Below are 22158 nucleotides of genomic sequence, written 5' to 3'. Positions count from 1 at the left end.
TAAGAAAACAAGAGAATGACTTTCCAGTGCAGCTTAATTGTGAATCGCTTCAATTCATTACCTTGGCGGCTCAAGAAGAGATGCTGGCAAACCCATCACTGAGAGCTACAATGTAAATATATCACAAGCTTAATGGTCACTGCTACCTTGCAAGTAAGATATTGAAATAATAAACAACGGGCAGTTAGCAGGCAGTTAGAAATCATCAAGGCAGGCCACATTCTCACAGGAAGCTTTCTGCATTCCTAATTTACAATGAAAGCATATTATACAGTAAAGCTTTTTTTGTGGGGGTGGGGTGGGGGGGATATAAGGTGTGGGGTTGAAGAAATAGGCCTACATTATGTTTTCACCTTTGCAGGTGGGATAGTCAGGGGAGGGGTCATTAACCTTGTGTGCATGGACACTACATGATCTTCAGCTCCTGAGTGCATTGAAAAAGGTTTCTCCTTTTCAATAAAAACACACACCTTCACGCCGTATTGCCATTATTTTGAAACAATTACTTTTAAAAGTGACTTTAGGGGAAACCTTATGCAAATATGTTAATAACAGTAAGAGAAACAAGATGTGTGTGGCTTTGGGTTTGTTTCTTGCATCACTCCTTGTTTTTGAATCCCACACACTTTTGTTGTAATTCAAAATAAAAATAAAGAAAGACATGCACTCCTATACCGAATACATTTACTTGGTATTGAGCTTTATTGGGACAATGGGATCCGCTTCTGAATAAATATACACAACTGCTTTTTAAAAAATACTGAAAGCTGGATTTAACAGCTGTTGCTGGTGGGCTTCCTTTGGCCCTATGAAATTTTAACCTGTACAATAAAATGCTTTGCCTAAGAGGTACCCTACGTTTTAATATTATACCTCTGTTTCTGTATGTAACAGGTGTGACATGCAGAATTATCATCATCATCATCAATTCCATGCGTGCACCCAAATACACATGAATCACTTTTTGCTGGGTGGTGCTGAATTTATTTTGGTTCTCGCCACCTTAGAAGAGGCTGCTTTGTGCAAAAATAAACATGTAGTGGTCCTTAAGAATGCAGAAGTTGGCCATCTCTATTGCATCCCACTTCGTTGATCTAGAAACTCCAGCCACAGACAAGACTCCTCAGTATGTCTGGCAAAGAATGGGCCACTACTAGCTGCTTCTGTTCCTAACAGGATGCCAGGCCATCAAGAGAGAGGAACCAATTTAGCTCAGGGACATTCTAACCTGCAGTACACGGCTCATCCACTGGAAACTGTCCTCTTCCGAAGCATCTGGCCGTTGTTCAGCCACCACCACAATCCTCTCATCGTAGAACACAGTCACAGAGAACACCGCAATCCTAAAAGGGAACAGAAGATGTGCTGTAGCGTGCATTCTTTGCTGGTGTAACCATGTCTGTAAAATGAAACAGCAGTGTCTGTGATGCCTGAACAGGGTAGGCTGAAAGAGATCACAGAGCCTGGCTACAAAGCCACCCCTCCCTTTTTAGGGCAACCAGAAATTCCATCCTACAGTCACACACACCTTACAGCTGCCCGTCCTCCTCACTATTCCCTCCGCTGTGCAATGACCCAAATCTGGAACATCTGCAAAATTTATGGCAGAAAGTGTTTCTAACAAGCGCATGACAGCCTACAATACTGATTACCATGGAATGCGGGCCAAGATGATAATTAAACAAAATTCAAGGCGATTTCAGACATCTCACTGGCCAGTGGGAATCATCCGTGCTGGAATAATTTATACTAACAGTACTGGTTACAGTTACATTCATCAGAGAACCAGGATGTGTGTTGCCGCTACCTATCAAGTGAACACTCAGTGATCACTTTGGCTTCTCCCCACCATGTAGCGTGCGCAATGGTCCTTAGTGTAGGAAAAGTAACTGGGTTGGCAGAGGTGGCAGAGGATATAAGCGGCATCATGGCAAAAAGGCATGAAACAAGAGGAAAGGAACAATGGGAAGCAAATGCAAATATCTCAGGGACTTTCGCCATGTTTTGTGTCACCATCCTCTGCCCTCATAAAACAAAATCCATACTGCATAACAAGGGAATGGCAACTTTCGTAGCAAACAGGTTCTGTATTTGTGTGGCTCTCTAATTACATGCCACTGGATAATGAATTTTAGAAGTAAAACGGTGATCATCCCTTGCGAGAGGGATTCATTAGACACCATCTACAGACATGCCTGTATAATATGCAACTTTTTAGCACCATCAGATAACTAAACAGGTGCCATCTCCCCTACTTTTAAAATGGCCAAGTCTGCTGCTATTGAAAGACTGCCCTGAGATTTCCTGGATTTGAAGGCACAGGGGGAGGGAACAACAACACTTGACGTTCTCCTGCAATTTTGGAACCATGTTCAAAAGAACACTAGTAAACAACAGCTGAACACCCATAATTCATTCGTTATTTTTTTATGGAGATGCAGACTTGCCTTCCTCTGTAAACCGTCTTTATAGATTCAACAGCCAGTCCAGTGGCCACAATGTCATCGGCATTATGTCTGCGTCCACTAACAATGAGCATCCCATCTATTTTTCCAACGACGAATACCAAGCTGCCCTGTATGGGGGAGAAGGGGGGGGGGGAGGCATCAACAAACACAATCCTTCTCCCCATGATCACTGACTGCTTCCCCTTCTGCTATTTTGTTAATTCTTTTCTTTCATGTATTTAAACCACCCTTCCTACCAGGTAGCGTACATGCATCTTACAAGAGCCACAAAAGAAAATTATGACCATTTAAATCAGACCTTTTATTATGGCAAAGACCACAGAAATCCACCCAACGTGAAGTCTAAACTTAGGTTTCCCTCTCAACCTGTTAATTAGTGATTGAAAAACAAGAACTGTGAAATATGAGAAGATACTGAAAGAAAGGAAATTTGGGTGGATGGTTCTAAACTATCCATAAAAACTGGAGTGAGAATCAGATAACATGGGGAAAATAATTGTAGCATCTAAGCCACTCGGTTTCAAAGTGTGGGCCAGGGCACATTAGTATGCCACACAAGTACGTAAATTAAGCCAACATGTTGAATGGATTCACCACATGCAACATTTTTCTTGTCTCTCTCTGCTAATACATGAGAAATAAAGGAGTAAGGCTGCACCAAGATTCCCAAATGCAGCCTGTGCTGCAGATGATAAACTTGGAGGAACTTCAGAAGCAGGTTTACCCAGAAGCATTGCCACTGCCTAGAAACTGCAGCTCAGCTCTACTTTGGGCATAGGGAAAGGCAGAATGCCAGGAAGCAGTCTTAATGGGGATATCTCCTGGCTGCAGTGAGAATGACTATCTGTTTATTGTTCTGAAAACTAACAACTTATATATATAAGTTATATATATATATATATTGGAGGTAGGTGGGTGATTAAAGTAAGAGTGAAGTGTGTCTCTAACTTTAACAATGAAGGAGCAAACACTGTATCCTAGACACCAAAAGTTGAGAAGCAAAGTTCTAACAAATTATAGTTATATGATAAATGCTTGCCTCTTTCAAAATAAGTTGCCAAATGTATATAATAGGATATATTTGTAAAAGGGGGGAAGGGATCACAGGGGGATTCAGGAGGGTTTTGCTTTTGTTTTAAACACAGGCTTGTGTACATCCTGGCCCAGTGACTGCCTACTGTGAGATCCAGTGTGATGTAGTGATTTAGGGTGTTGCACTAGGACCTAGGAGACCAAGGTTCAAGTTCCCATTCAGCTTTGTAGCTCGCTGGGAGACCTTGAGCCAGTCATTGTCCCTCAGCATAATCTACTCCAAAGGGTTGTTGTTGTGAGGGTAACATGTGAAAGGGGAGAAGGTCCCCTTAAACTCCTATGAAGAAAAGCAGGATATTAATGTAAATATTAATGAAAGAAGGAAAAGTGCAATGAATGCAGGTGAACGTACAGGTCCCACAAAACCTAGCAAGCCAGAGCGCACAAACGGTACATCGCCCACAGGAGAGCCAGCAGAATTCATAGGGATGACCTGAAAGAAGAAAAGGAAGGACATCAGGGGACATCATTTCTGTACAGGAAGATGCGCAGTTTATTCCCATTGCAATACAGCAAGAGCCCTTTCCAGATGGAAGTAGCCCAGGAAAAAAAAATCAATCCTTTCCCCTGGAACATGCTTTGCTTACATAACCCAGGCAGTGACATTAATTGGAACAGAGTGCAAACCCAGAAAGCACAAAACAAGGAACGCTGACTCTCACTGACAGGCGCAAGACAGTTTTACTAGTAGGCTTAACAAGATTGGAAACCAGGGCATGATCTGCTGCTGTGATGCTGTGATGCTCAGAAGCATCTTGTTGCTCCTCTGTATTCACTGCTATCAAGGTGATGTGTGTGCCAACCTTTCCTCCCCTGAGTTACCTCAATTTATTTTGAGCACACAAAAATTGCACTCACAAGATCTACGTTTTCAGAGGAAACTGACAAGGATTAACTTGGCGGAAATGAAGGAAGGACAATACAGCTAGCACAGCAGGCAATAACAGACTCTGTCTACAGGATAGGGAGGTTCTCTGTGTATGAAACAGTGTGCACAAGCTGCGCTGGAAAATAAATCACACACCCTGATTGCCTCAATGCCCTCCACAGTACTACTCTGAATCCTACCCCTTTATAACCAATAACATCCCAAATTTCTCAGCCACCATGGCAAGTGGAAACTTGCTTTAAAAAAGTGTTTCTTTTAACTCCAGTCTGCAGAACTGAGTTAGTAACTTCACACTACAGAACAAATACAAAGCCAAAGGCTTGTGCATCTTTGCTATGCATAGGGAGTCTCAGTTAAAGAGCTGGACAGATTAAGAAACACAATTGCTTTTCCACAGCCTCCCATATTCAACCTTTCAACTTCCAAAGCAAGCTGAGTGAATGCAGCCTGCCTGGATCTCTGGAAAGCCTAAAGCTCTCAACTCTAAGAGAAGTGAGCAGAATTATTTATTCAGGTTTGGCATCTGTGATCTCCTATATTCATCATTTCCTATCATGGTGCCACAAAAACAGATTTTTGGTCTTTCAGTGGCTAATTGTAGATGGTTCAACTTTTAGTACAGATACTCCCACACAGTGCTAAATTTGAGACAGTGTTTAATTAAGCTTGTATAGTCAGCTGTTAAGAATGTATGTTCAGCGCAGAAAGTCCTCAGCTGAAGTCTCACCTCAACCATGAGCTCATGGGTGGCTTAAGGAAAGCCACTATGTCAGCCAAAGCTCCACCACTCTTTGCAAATCTGTGATATGGGGAGCATACTGACCTACCCTGCTGGTCGCCATAGGGATTGTTAAGAATATATGCAAAGAAGAGTTTTTAGTACAGTCGTACCTTGTTTTGTGACTGGGATCCGTTCCGGAGCCCCGGCCACTAGCCTAAAAGGACGCAGGGCAAACTGCCACGTCTGCACATGTGTGCATGTGTATGCGCGAAGCGTGATTTAGCGCTTCTGTACGTGCGCAAGCAGCAAACCCAAAAGTAACCTGTTCCGGTACTTATGGGTTTGCCGCGGACGTTTGCTGAAGTGGATGCTAGACAAGGCAGACATTCGCAGAGGTATTACTGTACTTGCAAGAACAATATGAATGCTTAATAAATATAAAAATTAAACACAGAAAGATTCCCTTTTTCTTTCCCATCCACTATCTCAAAAAAGCAAAAAGCTGTGAAAAGCCCAAACAAACCCTCTGCTAACTCAATAAAACAGAGCACGATCCATTTAAAGTCAGAATGCAGAATTACATACCTCAAATGTGCTTTTAGTTACTCCAGTCAGGCCATAATACATCATTCCTCCTGTTCTGGAGCTAACACAGATTTCGCCAATCTCATCTGTCTTGCAGAGCTGAGGAGGTCCATCAGGCTTCACTATGCACATCATCCCTAGAACAAATCAAATGCCATTAGGGAACCTCCCGTTCAGCCTCAGAGATCAACTCCTTTGATGGAAATATAAGAGAAGAAATGGAACAGAACCAGGCTTTTGACCCAAGTACACATTTTAAGAAGCAACTGCTATGCTTACAGCAGCTACAGTCCTATTTAGTCTGTCTCCTTGTTTAAGGTGTTCAAGTTATCAAACACTTAACTTTAATGGGCAAAGCCTAATCTGGACTTTTCTTTCTTTCACAGCTTGTGCTTCCAGCATGTCAATCATTAGTTATCCCAGTAAAAGCTCCTTTACAATGTATTTTTGTTGGTTTCTAACCAGCTGCAAGTTCATTTCTAAGCACAGGAGAGGATAGGATGGGAGATGGGGACTGCAGAAAATTAGATGCACGGACCTGGGAGAGGAAAGGGTTGAAGAAGACTGGAAGAAATTTAGAATTTATTTACAAAAATATTGTAATTTGGTTGAATGTTAAGAAGGATGCCAGACTATAAATAATTGAGCACCACTAAAATAGATGTAATCTGGATGACAAGTGTGATGGAGGGAAACATAAACCTTTGGGAGAACTATTAGACTAAATTAAATGAACGGGATTTAAGAATGTAAACAAGATGATAAATTGCTGGTAAAAGTTTATAATGATGTAAGTGGGAGCGGGAGACGTGAGGGAGTCCAAAGAAGCTTTGAAAATATGTTATGATACATGTTTATTATTTTTGCATTTTGTATTTAAAAAACCTTAATAAATATTTTTTTTAAAAAAAAAAAGAAAATTAGATGCACGGGTATGTCATGGGGTGATATGGGCACAGACAGCAATTTCCCTAAGATGGAATACATATTCTCAAGGTAAATGCTACCACAAAGCTAAATTGTGCTACTGAGACCTTTCCAAGCATGTGCTTTAAAAGGTAATGTGAGCCTTAAGAAGCAAAAGGAATAGAGGAACACAATACCCATTTTCTTTTTGAGTGGGCAGAATAAGCCCAAACAATTTGAATAACCATCAGATGAAAAGGGCTGTTAGCAGTACCCAGAGGATTTTAAGGGTGCAACAGCAAAGGATTACATAGCAGTTGAGGCTACTGCAGGAGCAAAGCAGCCTTTGTGGCAGACAACATGGCTGCCCAACTCCTATATTTATTTGAAGATTTTTACCTTGCTCTTCAGCCAAAGAACCTCCCAAAGTGCTTACATAATATCAGTAAAAATAAGGCACCCCCTTCCCACAAATTTAAAACCTAAAGGACGCAACACGAGAGGAAAAAGTGAGGAGGAGGGCAGAGGAAAACAAACACACCCAGACACCAATTCTTAAAGCTGCTTTTTAATTCTTACAAGGGACAGCAGGATTTGAAAACAGTTCAGGGGAAAGAGGAACAAACCAACCTCTGCTGCAGCCTGAAAGGATAGCTATTGTTAGGTGATAGATGAGAGAGGGAGGAGTCCAAACAGAGAAAGTTTGAAACATTTCAGAGCAGAGCCATGTACTCTCCCCTTCCACCACCATGATCCTCACCTCCTGGCATCACATGTCCAACATCCTGCACAGTGAGAGCCGAGTTCTTATCTTCTGTGTTCACACGTATGACACTATAACTCAACCCATTCATCGATAAGATGGCTCTTCCAGGCAAGGGAGCCCCAGGAACACCAGGTCTAGGAATACAAGAGGCATTAATATACTACAGCACAATATGAGGGACACTGCTGGCTTCCTGCTGATCACGTTGGCCGGGGTGGGGAACTTCACGCTTGGGTATGTATATGAATGTGGCCCTCCTGGCCTCTCTATTTCGCCCTTGACACCCTTACGTGCTCCACGTCCTTCCCAAGCACTTTTAACTGGCTGGAATGTACCCACAAACAATTATAATGCCTCTGGCTTGCCACAAGGGAGATGTGTATGCATGTGAAGGAACCTCTGACTTTCGTGTGGCTGGAATGTGGCCTACTGTACAAAACTAGGACACAGGTTCATTGTTCTGTCCATTTCCCCCTCTGGCCCTACACATCACTGTTAGGAAGGTTCCCCACAAAGGAATGGTCTCCTTTGGACTGCAAAACGCTCTTCACTCCAATTTAGGGAAACTTCCGATAACTAGCTTTTTTCTAATTGCTGAATGGCAGAGAGCCCCACTAGATCTGGGTTTTCTGAAGGCACACAATGCACAATGAAACCCATGGCGACCAATCCTTAGGTATATTACTTGGGTCACTTCATGTAAGGATATTTTAAAAGTCCCCATATTATCTGAAGTGATCCAGGGAGGGTGGGCAGAAGGTTTGGACCCCCATGGTAACAAGGAAAAGGCATGTTTTCCACCTTAAATTAGGCTGCTGAAACAAAACAAGCTTGGGTTAACCGAGTATGAGTGTGTGTGTGTGTACATGGCTGTGGTTGTTAGATCTTGGGGTTCTGGTAAAAAAAACTAAGTAGAACTGATAAGACTAAAGTCTGCCCAACACCAAACCAGGAACTTTATCCAAAGATGGGTGGTCACTGAATCCATGTACCTAGTTCAAATGGATTCTCAACCTCCTGATATATTTGAATGTGAAGAAATTTCTGTATGAACCCAATGAGAGATAGACATAATTCATGCTTCTTGTCAACAGATAAAAATAAAGCTTTAAATGCCATTTAGAATTATAAGGTTTGCTTTCCAATAGCTACAAAAAAAAAAAAAATCAATAATCCAAAAAGACTGCACAGCAATGCCTCAAGAGTATGAAATCATATTCTAGGATCAAAACTGAAACTGATCTGTGTATTTTCATATTTGAACAAAAAGAATACATATATTAGATCATAGCAGAATAATAATAAAAAACTTGTGAGGTTTTTTAAAAGTTATTTTATTAATACTAAAATAGTTAAGCTCTGTTACTTCCGGCACAGTGTAAGGCAAGCATTAAAGACAAATAATTGGGTGGGTGGGTGGAGAAACGTGTAATAAATTAATTACGAAAACAGTAAAATATTTAAATTAGTTGCCTTTGTTCCCCATCAGAACCGGGATACCTATATATGCCCCTCCAGAGTTTTCACCAAGGCCAATATGTCCAAACGAATGAATGGCCATAGAGATATTACCGCCACTTGTGAGAACAGAAGCAATGAATTACTCAGTAAAGTAGCTACGTACTGACTACAACTTTCGTTTCAGATGCCCCAGATAAGAAACGAGCTTGAAGTATTTGTAAATTGGTGGCATCTCTTTAAAACACACAAGAGGGTAGTTGGGAAAACCAGACATCACCTACCTCCGAATTGCCACAGTCATTGCTTCAGGAGATGTCGCGCAAGGACAAATTGCCTCCGGTTTAAGCCCATGGCTCTGGAACAAGCTTAGGAAAGCATCGCAAGAGGACACAGACCCTGGAAGGCAATCATTATCATTTTAAACTGTGAACAGGGCCTGCTAAGAGAAACACAAAGGCTGCTTTAGGAAAGCCATAATATCTACAATTTATATGATGCCTAAATGTAATAATATTTCCTAAAGATTTAGTGCACTGCAGACATGTCTGAGTGCTATAATAGAGTGCCTCTTTCTAAAATCAGACTTCCTCACTTAATTACTGTGCAGTAATATAGTTCTGGAGCCCCAGGCATATTATAATTTGCAGGAGGCCTGTCTGCAGATGAAGTACACCAAAAGGCTGGATAAAAGCATATAATAATAAAACTACAATGCCCACATTATGCTATTTATAAGGCCAGAAGAACCTCCACCTTCCTTTCAAAGCTCTTTGAGCATCCAACCTTTAAAAAGGAATTACAGGAACTGATCTTAATTCTAACTGTACAAAGCATTTCACAATAATTCCTAGGACTGTTAGAACCTCTGTGATTCTGAAAACATTTGTGAAAGAAGACAATTACAAGGTTTAAGTGCTTCCCCCACCACACCCAGAAGATTAAGGCGTATCTTCCCAGTGCATTCTGCCTCCATCTGATCCAGAAGTGCTAATTGCATTCAAATTGTACTGCTTGCCAACACCATCTGGCCAGACACTCAATTAAGCCCCCAAGAGGAGCAGAAGCACCCTGTTGCTCATTTCTTTCAAGGACCCTTTGCCTCATCCCCTGTGAGCAATTTAAAGATGCTCAGGTCTCCTCCTCTGTGCTGCCTGTTAATGGAGGGGGTGATTCCCCCCCCCCCGCCCCCGTGGACAGAAATGGCTGTTGTCCTCTTTTAAAGATACAGTTCTCATAGGACCTCTGCAAAATCTTTGGCCATTTCTCTAGAGGTTGCCTTGAAGTAGACCCCCAATACCATGTCTGTCAGAATATATCCAAGTGTTTTAATTCAATTTCTTTAACTTTGCCAGTATAACTCAAGTTATTACATGCTTAGAAGTAGACAAAAGCAAGTGTTACTCTTATCTGACTACTGCCACTCCAAATTACTGCATCTAAGATGATTTAGCAAGGTGTTAAATACAGAACACCTTTACTCTTTATTATGAGTTTTGGTTTCAGTGTTGTTACCTGTCTCACATACTTAAGGCAGCATCAAGCTAGAATATCTAGGCAAAACTAAAACTGCAATTCAATTCCTCTTATAAAAGCAGCTCTGGAATATTTGGCAACTCACTGTTCTATAAGACAGTAATTATTTGAACAATATTGCAAAAAATACAATGAAGATTGCAAAAAAACACAAAGAAGCAATCCTTTTGTTTACCTCTATTCTACAAAATAAATTGCAACAAATGCAAACAGTACAGGGAAAGTTCTCTTGACTGACATACATACACACACACACACAATCTTTGCTCTCTGTTCTTCTAATTTGAAAATACAGAATAAATAGTTATAACCAATTTCGTGTTGGAGTACAGTGAAATATAGGTAAAAGGTAAAGGACCCCTGAATGGTTAAGTCCAGTCAGAGGCAACTATGGGGTTCCAGCGCTCATCTGAGGGAGCCGGCGTTTGTCCACAGACTGTTTTCTGGGTTATGTGGCCAGCATGACTAAACCGCTTCTGGTGCAACGGAACACCGTGACGGAAACCAGTGTGCACGGAAATGCTGTTTACCTTCCCACTGCAGCGGTACCTATTTATCTACTTGCACTGGCATGCTTTCAAACTGCTAGGTTGGCAGGAGCTGGGACAGAGCAACGAGTTTGAATCCCTCACGGGGATTCGAACCACCAACCTTCTGATCAGCAAGCCAAAGAAGTTCTGTGGTTTAGACCACAGCGCCAAGAATTACTGAATTGCCCCCTCTCTTGCATAGCTCATCAGAAGATTAAGTTACATTTCCTCAAGAGGCAAAGATTTGATCCAAAGCTTTACCCCCTGTGGACTACTCACTTCCATTGTATTGCATCTGGCTGCCCATGCCATAAACCACACAAAACCTTAGATCATGCAGGCAAGTAAGTGTATACAGCCTTAGGCTGCAATCCCATACTTGGAAATAAATCTTACTTGCATCCATGTGTGCACACACTTTTCAATGCTCTACTGCCAAGTATGTGAATAAGTTATCTTCACTGAGCACAGTTCTGAAGACTGTTGGAGGAAAACCTGCTAAATATGCAGGCACTACGGCAGGAAAACAGGCCCAAGTGGATACTCACAAGGGTTAGCACCATCTGTTACAATCAGCATCCGCAGGGAATTTAAGCTGACATCTCTTTGGTCCCGGTGAGCCATCATGGCCCAGTGCAAATCTCGACACTTCACCAAGGCCACCTTAGCTGAAACCAAGAGAATTAGAGAAAGTCAGTGCACCAAAGTGGAGGCTTACTTGTTGCTCCTTTAAGTAAAAGCCACAGGGATATTCTCAGAGATCTGAAGGACAAAACTCTAGGCAGACTTAGGAGGTAAATCCCTTTGGTAAACAAATGCTAAGACTGCAGGGTGAGAAGATAGCAGCCAACCCTCCAAGATCTCCAATGAGAAAGTAGCAGAACCATGTAGCCTAAGGTTATGTTCCCAGTAACAATCAAGAGTCACACATCCCTTTAGCAGCTTCTCTGCACCCCATTCAGCTCCATGGGCATGGGAACAGGACTGGAGACCAGATAGGGGCCAGATATGTTTTTCTATAGGTGTTTTGAATATCAATACTTCCTGCACCTAATAAATGGGGAGAGTGTCAGTTTGCATTTCTTGGTACAGAAAGTATTGAGCGGATGTGTAGAAATCTTTCCTATTCTATTTAATTCAAGAGTAGCTTTTCTGTGTGAAAGAAAGGTTTGTGATGCTGGGTTATTCCTTCAGAGAAGCTGACTACAGCTGGCTTAAACTGGTTCTGTTATCTTTTTCTGTCAAGATCATGCTGACTATAATAATAGGGCAAAAGGAGTCTGGGTTTCTCTTTCTCTTTTCCTTCTGGTGTGATGTTTTGCACGTAGTATGCTTAGTGTTAAGGTTTAGACTTACTGTAAGTTTAAATTAAGTCTGCTGCAACTGGATTTCTTATGGACAGTGCCAATCCTGAATGTATTGGATTTGTGACCATTATGCTCATTTGCATTCAGTAGCAGTAAAACTCTGCTGGATGACATACAATTGCCTCTTGTCTATATTTAGGGAATCCTGAAATGTGTTTTAAGTTTTTACTCTGCTAACTATACATTGTTCTGCTCTGGATCATATCGAGTAGAATTTCATGACAAGTCAGCTGTGCAACGGCCTTTCAATGCCCACCTTTGTGAGTGTGAACCCTCTGTACCCAGGAAAGAGGGCAGGTTTTCATCACTGAGTAGGGCACACTGACGGTGTGCAGCTTGTTCATTACACTCTGAAAGACAGAAAGAGAGCCGGTTTTACACATGCACACACAAAGAATAACCCAGGCGCAAATCAAATAAAAACAAACCACCGGCAAAAATATGTGGTTTCCATGGACATAACCACAATGAATCCAATCCAATAAATCTAAGTGAAAACGCTAATTCATAGGATTTTGAGATAATGCTGATATGTTACACTTCACATCCCAGTGGGGTTGCAGTCATACCATTCTTCAGCGGTCCTTCCACCTTTAAGACTAAGCCGAGTCGGGCGCGTGATGAAATTTTTCATAGGGGAACAGTTAGGGCTAGAGGTGCCAGCTTGCAAGGGCAATGTTGTGGGCATGAGCATCGTGCTTCCCTCCCTAAGCCAGGCAGAAGCTTCCCAGGCTTTGGGAAGGAGGTTCCAGGGGGAGCATTTAGGGGACCAGACTACCCCCCCCCCAGTCCAATAACCACATGCCTCTGTAGCCTATGAAAAGAAGTCACAGTAAAGTTTCTGCAGATCATCTCCTTAAAATACTGACTCACCGTTAGCATGCTATGCCACAAGCCTGCATCTTTCTTGAAATCCAGGACGTTCACTATGGTTTCACCTGCAACAGAAATGTTAACACTTAACTTGTCTGAAATTTTGCTTCCCGAGGTGCAACTTTCTATTCTGCTAAACAAACACAAGGTCTACTCCAGGGTTCCATGAATAATCATATTGTACTGGCCACTTCTCAGACTTGCCATGAAAAACCAAAATCTCTCCCCTCAGATGCTTACAACAAACTTCTTAACAGGAAAATAAATCTCCTTCGTTGATAATGCCAAGCATTTCTCTAACAAGTAATGTACCAACAAAACTTTCTACACACAGTTAAACAGATTTGTATTGATAAAGGGGGCGGGGATGGAATGCTATTTTAATTGTTTTATTCTATTTTATTGCAGTGATGATTGGTATTGGCTGCTTCAAGAGTCCAACAGGGCAGATTAAGATGCCTGTAAATAAACTGCTATGAATGCTCTGTTTTGGTTTAACTGAAGGCCCATCTGTTCCAGGATCCTGTTCTCACAGTGGCCAACCAGAAGACTGCAGAAAGCCTGGAAATAAGACCTGAGCACAACAACACTCTCCCCACTTGTGATTACCAAACAAGTGGCATTCAGAGGAAAGCTGAAGAAAGGCCACTGATGATGTGTACTGAGCATTTAGGGAAGCTAAGAAAATGCCTGGTGAAAGGAATGTTACTGAATTTTTAAAAATAAAAATAAATTGCAACATCCTTCCCCTTTGCATGTAAAAGCTACTAGGGATCAGTTTACAAAGTCAAGCTGCTCCTTGCAATAATTTCATAGACTAAAAGAATTGTAGATTTGGAAGGGACCATGAGGGTCATTTAGTTCAACTCCCTGCAATGCAGGAATCTTTTGCCCAATGTGAGACTCAAACCCACGACCCTGAGATTAAGGGTCCCATGCTCTACCAGCTGATATATGTGGGTCTATTGTTGCAAAATGGCCTAGAATATTCAATGCAGAGTGGCACATAAATGCTTTAATACAATGATTAAAATTTAAGAAACTATATGATTTTGTACAGAGAAACACATCAGTGAACCAAACTGTATACAGTGGTACCTCTGGTTGCGAACGGGATCTGTTCTGGAGCCCCGTTCGCAACATGAGCAGAACACAACCCGCGTCTGCGCGTGCCACGATTCGCCGCTTCTGCGTATGCGCGTGACGTTATTTTGAGCGTCTGCGCATGCGTGAGTGGCGAAACCCGGAAGTAACCCTTTCCGGTACTTCTGGGTCGCCGCAGGACGCAACCTGAAAAGACGTAACTTGAACCAAACGTAACAAGAGCTATGACTGTATACAGGAGATAGCAGCTATCTCACTATGAAATAACACCATTAGCTTACGAGACATACATACAAGTCTCTCTCAGTGTGGCTGGGCAATGAAACCTATATCACACTGAAGCGTTTGGCAGTGTGAACTGGTGCTCCGTTTGCAAACAATCACTTTGATTTAATGGGTGTAGCGCATAACTCCTAAAGACTAGCACTGGGCAGGGTTCACAGTCCTCTGGAGAGAGATGTCCACTAGGACATGACTCCCTGTGCTCATAACGCAGCCAGGCAGGACAGCACTCACCTTCAGAGTAGTTGCAGGCCTGAGACAAAGCCTGGCAGTGAGCCAGCATAGCAATTCGTGACACGGTCACACCCATCACACTCCCCTCCTTGCTGGTCTTGTACTGAGAAAAGCGCACAAATATCAACAATTCAGGGATCAAAGTGCTGTTATATTTGCCTTAACCATTCACAAAGCTGAAGGCAGAGAGCCCTTTACTCTTTCCCATGTATATGCATGTGTCTTTGCATGCAAGGCAGAATATGGGTATGCATAAGCGAGCAAAATTGAGTAGAATAAGAAAAAAGAAATACAATCCTGAATTTGTTGCCAGGGTTTCCCAAACTTGGGTCTCCAGCTGTTTTTGGACTACAATTCCCATCATCCCTAGTTAGCAGGACCAGTGGTCAGGGATGATGGATAATGGGAACTGTAATCTAGAAAACAGCTAGAGACCCAAGTTTGAAAAGCCCTGCTCTACCTATGCTATTCCTGTTCTCTCTCTCTCTCTCTCTCTCTCTCTCTCTCTCTCTTTCTCTCAAAATAAAGTGTGAACAGACTCACCAACAAAGGCAACAGACCATTTGAAATGAGGTTTAGAACTCCCAAAGTATTCCCATAAACCAGGGATAGGGAACCTGTGGCCCTAAAGTAGTAGCTGGGACTCCAACTCCCATTAACCCCAGTTAGCATGACCAATATTCAGGGATGATGGGAAATGTAGTCCAACATCTGGAAGACTACAGATCACCCATCCCACCACAAACTCTTATGACAGAAGCTTTTGCTACTCTTAACATTAAAAAAATATGCTTGAGAAGAACAAAGGGCACTGGAAGAAAAACTTCCGCGTAAATTGCATCCACAATTTATAATTGTGCCAGTTCACAAAGATGCTTAAACTACAACGTCTGGTGAGAAAGGGCACATTAGGAGGACATGAGGTTTTGGCAGCAAGGCACACAGACACTTGAAACATCCTAAATATATTACAAGTTCAATAGCCAAGGCAGCATATGCTGTTTTGTTAATTTTTACTCGCTACATACCTCAATGTAAGCTGGCTCAGTCCCCGCGTTTGAAATGTTGGGCTGCCAGTCCTTTGGTGACTTAGAGAGGTACTTGGAATCTGTTACAACCCACTTGAGCCTAGGCCAACCTAAAATCGAAAGGTAAAAAAGTGACTTCTAGGTTGCAATTTTTTTTTGATGCATTCACACTGCAAATGATGCAATCTGGCTCCCCAAAAGGAACCTGCTGCAATGCTGCAAGCCTCACAAAGCCCTTGAACAAGTTTTCTTGCCCACCTCCCCGCCACCCCAGAAACACAAGGTTTCTAATGCTTATGAAAAGTTTATCTGGGTTTAGGCTGGTGGGGATCATAAAGAGACATGTAAAGAGGCAGAAAGTTAAAGCCGCTTCATTCAGAATATTATTCTGACATAGAGAAGATTTCCATGTACGAAAATTAAGATCATGCATGAATTATTTGGTCCACAATTACATGTACTGAAGCTGTTCTGCGCTGGTAGCTTCCCCAAATGCATCATCACGGCAAAACAAGAAAATGTGTGCTTTTCATACGTAACCACACAGAGGCCATGATTAGTGGGTGTAGAAATGCTTAAGTATGTAACACTCAAGCCATTTACAGCTTCGTCATTCAACAGCAGAATTGGATTGCCCTGTAAACCAGCAATGACAATGAAGTAATGTTGCAGCGTGCTCCCAGCAACCCATTCCCATTGTAAAAAGCATCGGGGCTGTGGCTCAATAGCAGAGCACATGCCTTTCACGAAAGCAGCCCCCATTCCAGTTACTAGTAACCCCAAATATCTCAGGTAGCAGGAATAGGGGGTGGAGTTGTTTGGTTCTTCTGAAAACTGGCTGCAAGCCCTGCTTCTGCCAACCTGGGCTGATGGGTAATTAAGGCTTTGCTTTATCACTTACACAGTCAATAACTACAGCCAAGGAACCTTAATTTATGAACAAGTTAAAAGGTAAAGGGACCCCTGACCATTAGGTCCAGTCGTGACCAACTCTGGGGTTGTGGCGCTCATCTCGCTTTATTGGCCGAGGGATCTGGCGTACAGCTTCTGGGTCATGTGGCCAGCATGACTAAGCCGCTTCTGGTGAACCAGAGTAGTGCACGGAAACACCATTTATCTTCCCGCCGGAGCGGTACCTATTTATCTACTTGCACTTTGATGTGCTTTCAAACTGCTAGGTTGGCAGGAGCAGGGACCAAGCAATGGGAGCTCATCCCGTTATGGAGATTCGAACCGCCGACCTTCTGATCGGCAAGCCCTAGGCTCTGTGGTTTAACCCACAGCGACACCCGCGTCCCATACAAGTTACAAGTTACAAGTCTGCTGCAAAATAGCAATGTCATGTTCGACACTGATCACTCGTCACAAGTGCAAATGCACCCTTGTCATTTCCTGATTGATAAAATGCCACCATTCCATATAAAATCAACAACTAACCTTTGAACTGCACAATTTCTCCATTCTGTGTTTTGGGGAGACCCTTTAAGCAAACCTCAGTAGTGAGAGCCAAAGCAATGCCACAGCTGCCTAGAAGAAAGCCAATTTGTTGGCCACCAGCATCCTGTGGGAGGGAAAAGGGAATCACTGTGATTTGCAGATTGGGGCAAAAAAGAGAGAAAAGGCCAGCTTTAGCCTTACCAAACTTCTAAACGTCGGTAATGGTTTGGTAACTGGATGGTAACATTATGGACAACGCTGAGGGAAATACAGACATTTAGAGTCATCCATCAGTGGTTTGAAACTAAAATGACAACCACCACAGTGACAGCAAGGGGAAGCGGGCACTGCACACAATGGAAAAACACAGGGAGTGGTGATGATTTGAAATAAGATGGGTGGCAACAACGAATGTGGAAGGCACGGCATTCATCCTGTGCTGAAAAGTCCATGAACGAAAGTAACTTGAAACTTGGGAATCAGTGTTCCAGGGAAAAGTCAGCCTTCTGCAACCTGGTGCCCTCTAGACTACAATTTTTGGACTACAACTCCTGTTAGCTTTAGTCACCACAGCTGGAGGGCAACAGGTTGGTTGAAGGCTGACCCGGGTTATAGCCAGAGTTGTGCTTAACTCTGTGCTAAAGAGAGAAATTTCTGCTCCAAGAAAAGCTGAATTCCGCAACCAGCAGAAATTAAACAAGCATATTTGAATAATTCATGTTAATAATAATATTTTTTATTATTTATACCCTGCCCACCTGGCTGGGTTTCCTGAGCCACTCTGGGCAGCTTACAGCATATCTAAAAACATCAAGCATTCAAAACCCCACAATAGAGGGCTGCCTTCAGATGTCTTCTAAAAGTTGTGTAATTCTTTATCTCCTTGACATTTGAAGGGAGGGCGTTCCACTACTGAGAAGGCCCTCTGCCTGGTTATATTTTACTTGCAGGGTCCTGAAGTCCAGTTCTCCAATCCCTTCACCACTAGCTTCTGAAATGTAGCCAAACTGTTGCCCACACAATCTCAAACAGGTCTTTTCTCCTCCAGCCACAGGGGGGAGGAGAAGCATTAGACTGGCAAGACTACCATGTAAGAAGCGAAAGGAAGGGATCTCGGCAGATGAGCTCATAGTCACAGTTTGAAATCATCAGTGGGACAGGTTCCTAAATGGTCCAGGCAGCGGGTGTTTGTGAAATACCCGGCTGGACTTGCTACAGAACATTGCCAGGCCTGTACTCCTTCCTATTTCCCCCAAAATTCAACTTTTTTTAAAAAAAAAAAACTACCCCAAGAGGATAGCAGGCTACACAGTGGTACCTTGGGTTAAGAACTTAATTCATTCTGGAGGTCTGTTCTTAACCTGAAACTGTTCTTAACCTGAAGCACCACTTTAGCTAATGGGGCCTCCCGCTGCTGTGGGATTTCTGTTCTCATCCTGAAGCAAAGTTCTTAACCCGAGGTACTATTTCTGGGTTAGCAGAGGATATAACCTGAAGTGTATGTAACCTGAAGTGTATGTAACCCGAGGTACCACTGCATATCAAAATCCATATTGCACTCAAACTTTATTTGTTAAAATAAAGCTATTTGTCGTTATTTGTTAACTTGATTTGTTAAAAAATGGACTGAACACATGGCATTTCCATACAAAAAAGACCAAACAGAAATCACACACACTAATAATAATAATAATAATAATAATAATAATAATAATAATATAAACAGCATATTAGTAAGAAGCTACCCCTCCTTTTCCAATCCCAGCATCCCTTAACTACAGAAGGGAAATTTACTAAGCTGGAACGAGCTGGAATGAGCAGATGATCAGAGAATCCCCTGCAACACAACAGAAGCGAGGGAAGAAAGCACTGAAATGGACAAGCTGGTTTACTGAGCGTATAGAGTCAGTGCGGGGGCTGGGAGAGAATCCGTTTTCATGTGCAGGTTGTTATGGCAGTTGTCATATTGAGACCACAAATCAAAGAGATGGCCCTAGGAGACCCATAGCATTACCAGGCTAGGTTACCACCTCATTACCACTTCTCTCACCATGCTCCTTGCCAAGCCGGTCTCTTGAAAGACACTCTTAATACCTTAGCATGGCGTGTTATTCCAATTATGGTAAGGGTAGAGGTGACCTTTACGTGACACACGGACTCTGTGAGAACACCAGGACCTATTCTCAGCAGTGCTCAGGACACAAGCTGGCCAGAAAATCTACACTGAAACTCATTTCAATCAGGGCTGCTTCTCAAGCTATCTCCAATAGGCACTGATACAAAACTATGCCCGAAAAGTCTTGAAAAACAATGTCAGAACTTGTTAATACACATATCTGTTTGGGGAAGCGAATTCAAAATGCTACCATCTTTTTGCCTTATACTCACTTTCCCCTCTGCAATGGATATAGTGTCTTATAGTTCTGATCTCTGTAGTTAGCAGTAGCTCGGAAACTGCCTGCATTTCAACTACCGAAATGCATTTCAAGATAATTTTTTTTAAAAAAACAATGAAATATTTGGCTTTTCACCAAGGGAGCAAACCGCAATTCCTATGCAGTAGCACAGTGCCATGGAAATCAGTAGGACTGCGAAATAACAAAATAAGCTCCCCATTGTTGCTGTTTGAATAACGTTCTCTAAAATAAAGGTGCTGAGCCCTGGTGAGAATAAGGCCCAGGGTACTGACCGAGGGAGAGGTGAGATACTTCGATCTCTTTTACCATGTGCTCGACGGAAGAGGGAGGCATGACAGAACACCAGCATTTCGAAATATCAGCCTGGATGTGCAACAGCTGTGAAAGGCAGGCTCTCTAGAACAGGAAGCCGCAAAGTCTAAATGTATCCAAGGCCGACAGCCTGACTTGGTTCTCATCCCACATCCTATCACTCCTCTAAGTTCCATCAACGTTACCTTTCGGGTTAGAGGTACCTCTATCGGCACTGGGATGACTTCAGCTAGCAAACAGCCATAGAACGCCACCATGAACATGACAGGATCATTGTTGGGATAAACAAGGGCTACCTGCGATTCACAGAAATTATTAAGTTAGAGAAGGTAGGACGGACAGCAGTCAAGCTTGGACCATTACACTGCAAAGCACAAAACAGGCTGTTTAACTCAAAAGAATGTTCATTAGATGACTGCAAAATTAACCCATGTGCTGCAATTTTTTAAAGAAGTAATTTTTAAAAACATTTAAAGGGGAAGAGGCACATACATTCATGCCCCACCCCCGTTCATTTTTCACAAGGGGAGCTATAAACCGTTTGTTAAGGCTTCTTACTCTGTCTCCAGGCTTCAAGACAGGCTCATTTTTGGTGCCCAGTTTATTCAACAGCGTATAGGCCAGCTTCAGACTTCTGCTCCACAGCTTGCCTGGAACGTAGAGAGAAAGCAATGAGGCTACACATCAGGCAGGCAGCGGCAGGTGCAGAATCTCCCCACCCCCACCCCCACGACACACGTCTATTATTATTGCTGGAAAATATATGTATCCTGTATCTTAGCCAGTGCACAATCAACGCAGGATCGCCAAAGTGCTGCTTTTCTAATCAAACAGCTTATGTGCCAAGTCAAGGCAGGCAAACCACAAAGACCCACATGCCTTAAAAAAGCCCGCTATGGTAAAGTGTATAGGCTAACAAGACTCTATAAAGATTCTCACCATATGTCAGTGTGTAGACTGGCTTCCCAGTAACATCCAGGGCTGTCAAACAAGGGCATTTGGCCTGCGTCGTCCCCCAGCGTTGCAAAGCGGCTTCTAAAGCAGGAGGCCAGTTACAAACTACTCCCAGGGGTTCTCCCTTCACAGGCGTCATCTGACGTCCCTCTGGCTTGGGCTGATTTGGGTCTGGCTGTGGAACTGCAAAGAAAACACCACCAGATCAAGTGTTAAATCCACTGAGGAAAGGAGCAAGCTGTGTATGGAGGACTAAATGGTGCTAAACAAAGTCTATAGCTCCCTGCATTCATGGTGCAAAGGATTCCCCCTTTCTTCCCCATTTTGGAAATCGCTGTTTCAAAATCCACTTTTAAAAGGTCGAAGCAATTTGAACGTATTTGTTGCTAAGGATAGATACCGCCCAGTAGGAGACAGGAAAACTGTATTATTTTCAAACACAGAAACTGAAGATGTTAACTCGATTGCATTTGGCAAGAACCTACTATTACTGCCGCTGCTACTATACAATTACGTAGCATCAATCTGTGTGCTAGGTACAATACGCAACACAGAAGTGAGAAGAAAGTCTAAAATCTCAGCCAGTGAGCCAAGACAAATATGAACAAACCAAGATTAAGTTTGACTTTAATAAAAGGCACCAAAGACAGAGTAGGACAGAGATAACAGGTAGCAGAAAGAGCAGGAAGGTGTGGTAGAGCAAGGATTTGTATGTGGAGTTTTGAAAAGTTGAAGTGGTAACTTGATAAAGGTTAATCAACACGTAAAGAGCAGCAGGTCAAAAGAGAGAGCAGATGAAGAGAACAAAAAATGTCAAGAGAACCGAGCCATTTACAGGAGGAGAAAATTTGTGGCTTAAAAAAAGGAGGGTGGTATTTAAATCCAGGAGAGGGAAATTAAGCTGAAATAGTTAAAAGCAACTTGCCCCTGTGACAGTGCCTAGGTAGTATATTCATAGATAATGCCGTATACTGGAGTTGCTATAAAGCTGTTTAAGACCAGCAGAGTCAGTACTAGCACAAAAATGTGCCACGGAACACCAAGCAGTTGTTTGAGTAAATAGCCCCTCTAGGGCCACCAGGAGAGCAGCACGCAATGTGAGAGGTGCACCTCACTTGCAGTGTTGATGAGGAAGTCTGAGCACAGCTCCTGGATCACACAACGCAGCTGCGTGGGCCACAAAATCTCTTGGGCCAGCT

At 42.7% G+C, this 22158-nt stretch overlaps 1 protein-coding gene across 4 annotated transcripts in view; it reads right to left on the bottom strand.

Annotated features, from left to right (window-relative positions):
- The window catches only part of DIP2B (disco interacting protein 2 homolog B), a 185073-nt gene that overhangs the window by 23450 nt on the left and 139465 nt on the right, over positions 1 to 22158 (bottom strand). For 3 of the 4 annotated variants that reach the window (XM_079966337.1, XM_079966340.1, XM_079966339.1), the window contains 15 exons: positions 20945 to 21142; positions 20564 to 20655; positions 20191 to 20301; positions 17277 to 17400; positions 15840 to 15949; positions 14812 to 14914; positions 13192 to 13256; positions 12575 to 12668; positions 11500 to 11619; positions 9170 to 9284; positions 7422 to 7561; positions 5756 to 5892; positions 3913 to 3993; positions 2448 to 2575; positions 1229 to 1343 (listed from right to left, as the gene is read on the bottom strand). In XM_079966337.1, coding sequence (XP_079822463.1) covers positions 1229 to 1343; positions 2448 to 2575; positions 3913 to 3993; positions 5756 to 5892; positions 7422 to 7561; positions 9170 to 9284; positions 11500 to 11619; positions 12575 to 12668; positions 13192 to 13256; positions 14812 to 14914; positions 15840 to 15949; positions 17277 to 17400; positions 20191 to 20301; positions 20564 to 20655; positions 20945 to 21142 — 1733 coding nt within the window. The remainder of the gene's footprint in view (positions 1 to 1228; positions 1344 to 2447; positions 2576 to 3912; positions 3994 to 5755; positions 5893 to 7421; positions 7562 to 9169; positions 9285 to 11499; positions 11620 to 12574; positions 12669 to 13191; positions 13257 to 14811; positions 14915 to 15839; positions 15950 to 17276; positions 17401 to 20190; positions 20302 to 20563; positions 20656 to 20944; positions 21143 to 22158) is intronic. The other variant, XM_079966338.1, reaches the window with a different exon arrangement.

Source organism: Podarcis cretensis (genome assembly GCF_951804945.1).
Source record: "Podarcis cretensis genome assembly, chromosome: 2".
Lineage (NCBI taxonomy): Eukaryota > Metazoa > Chordata > Lepidosauria > Squamata > Lacertidae > Podarcis > Podarcis cretensis.
The sequence above is the reverse complement of the archived record's forward strand: the minus strand, read 5'-3'. Positions and strand labels throughout refer to the sequence as shown.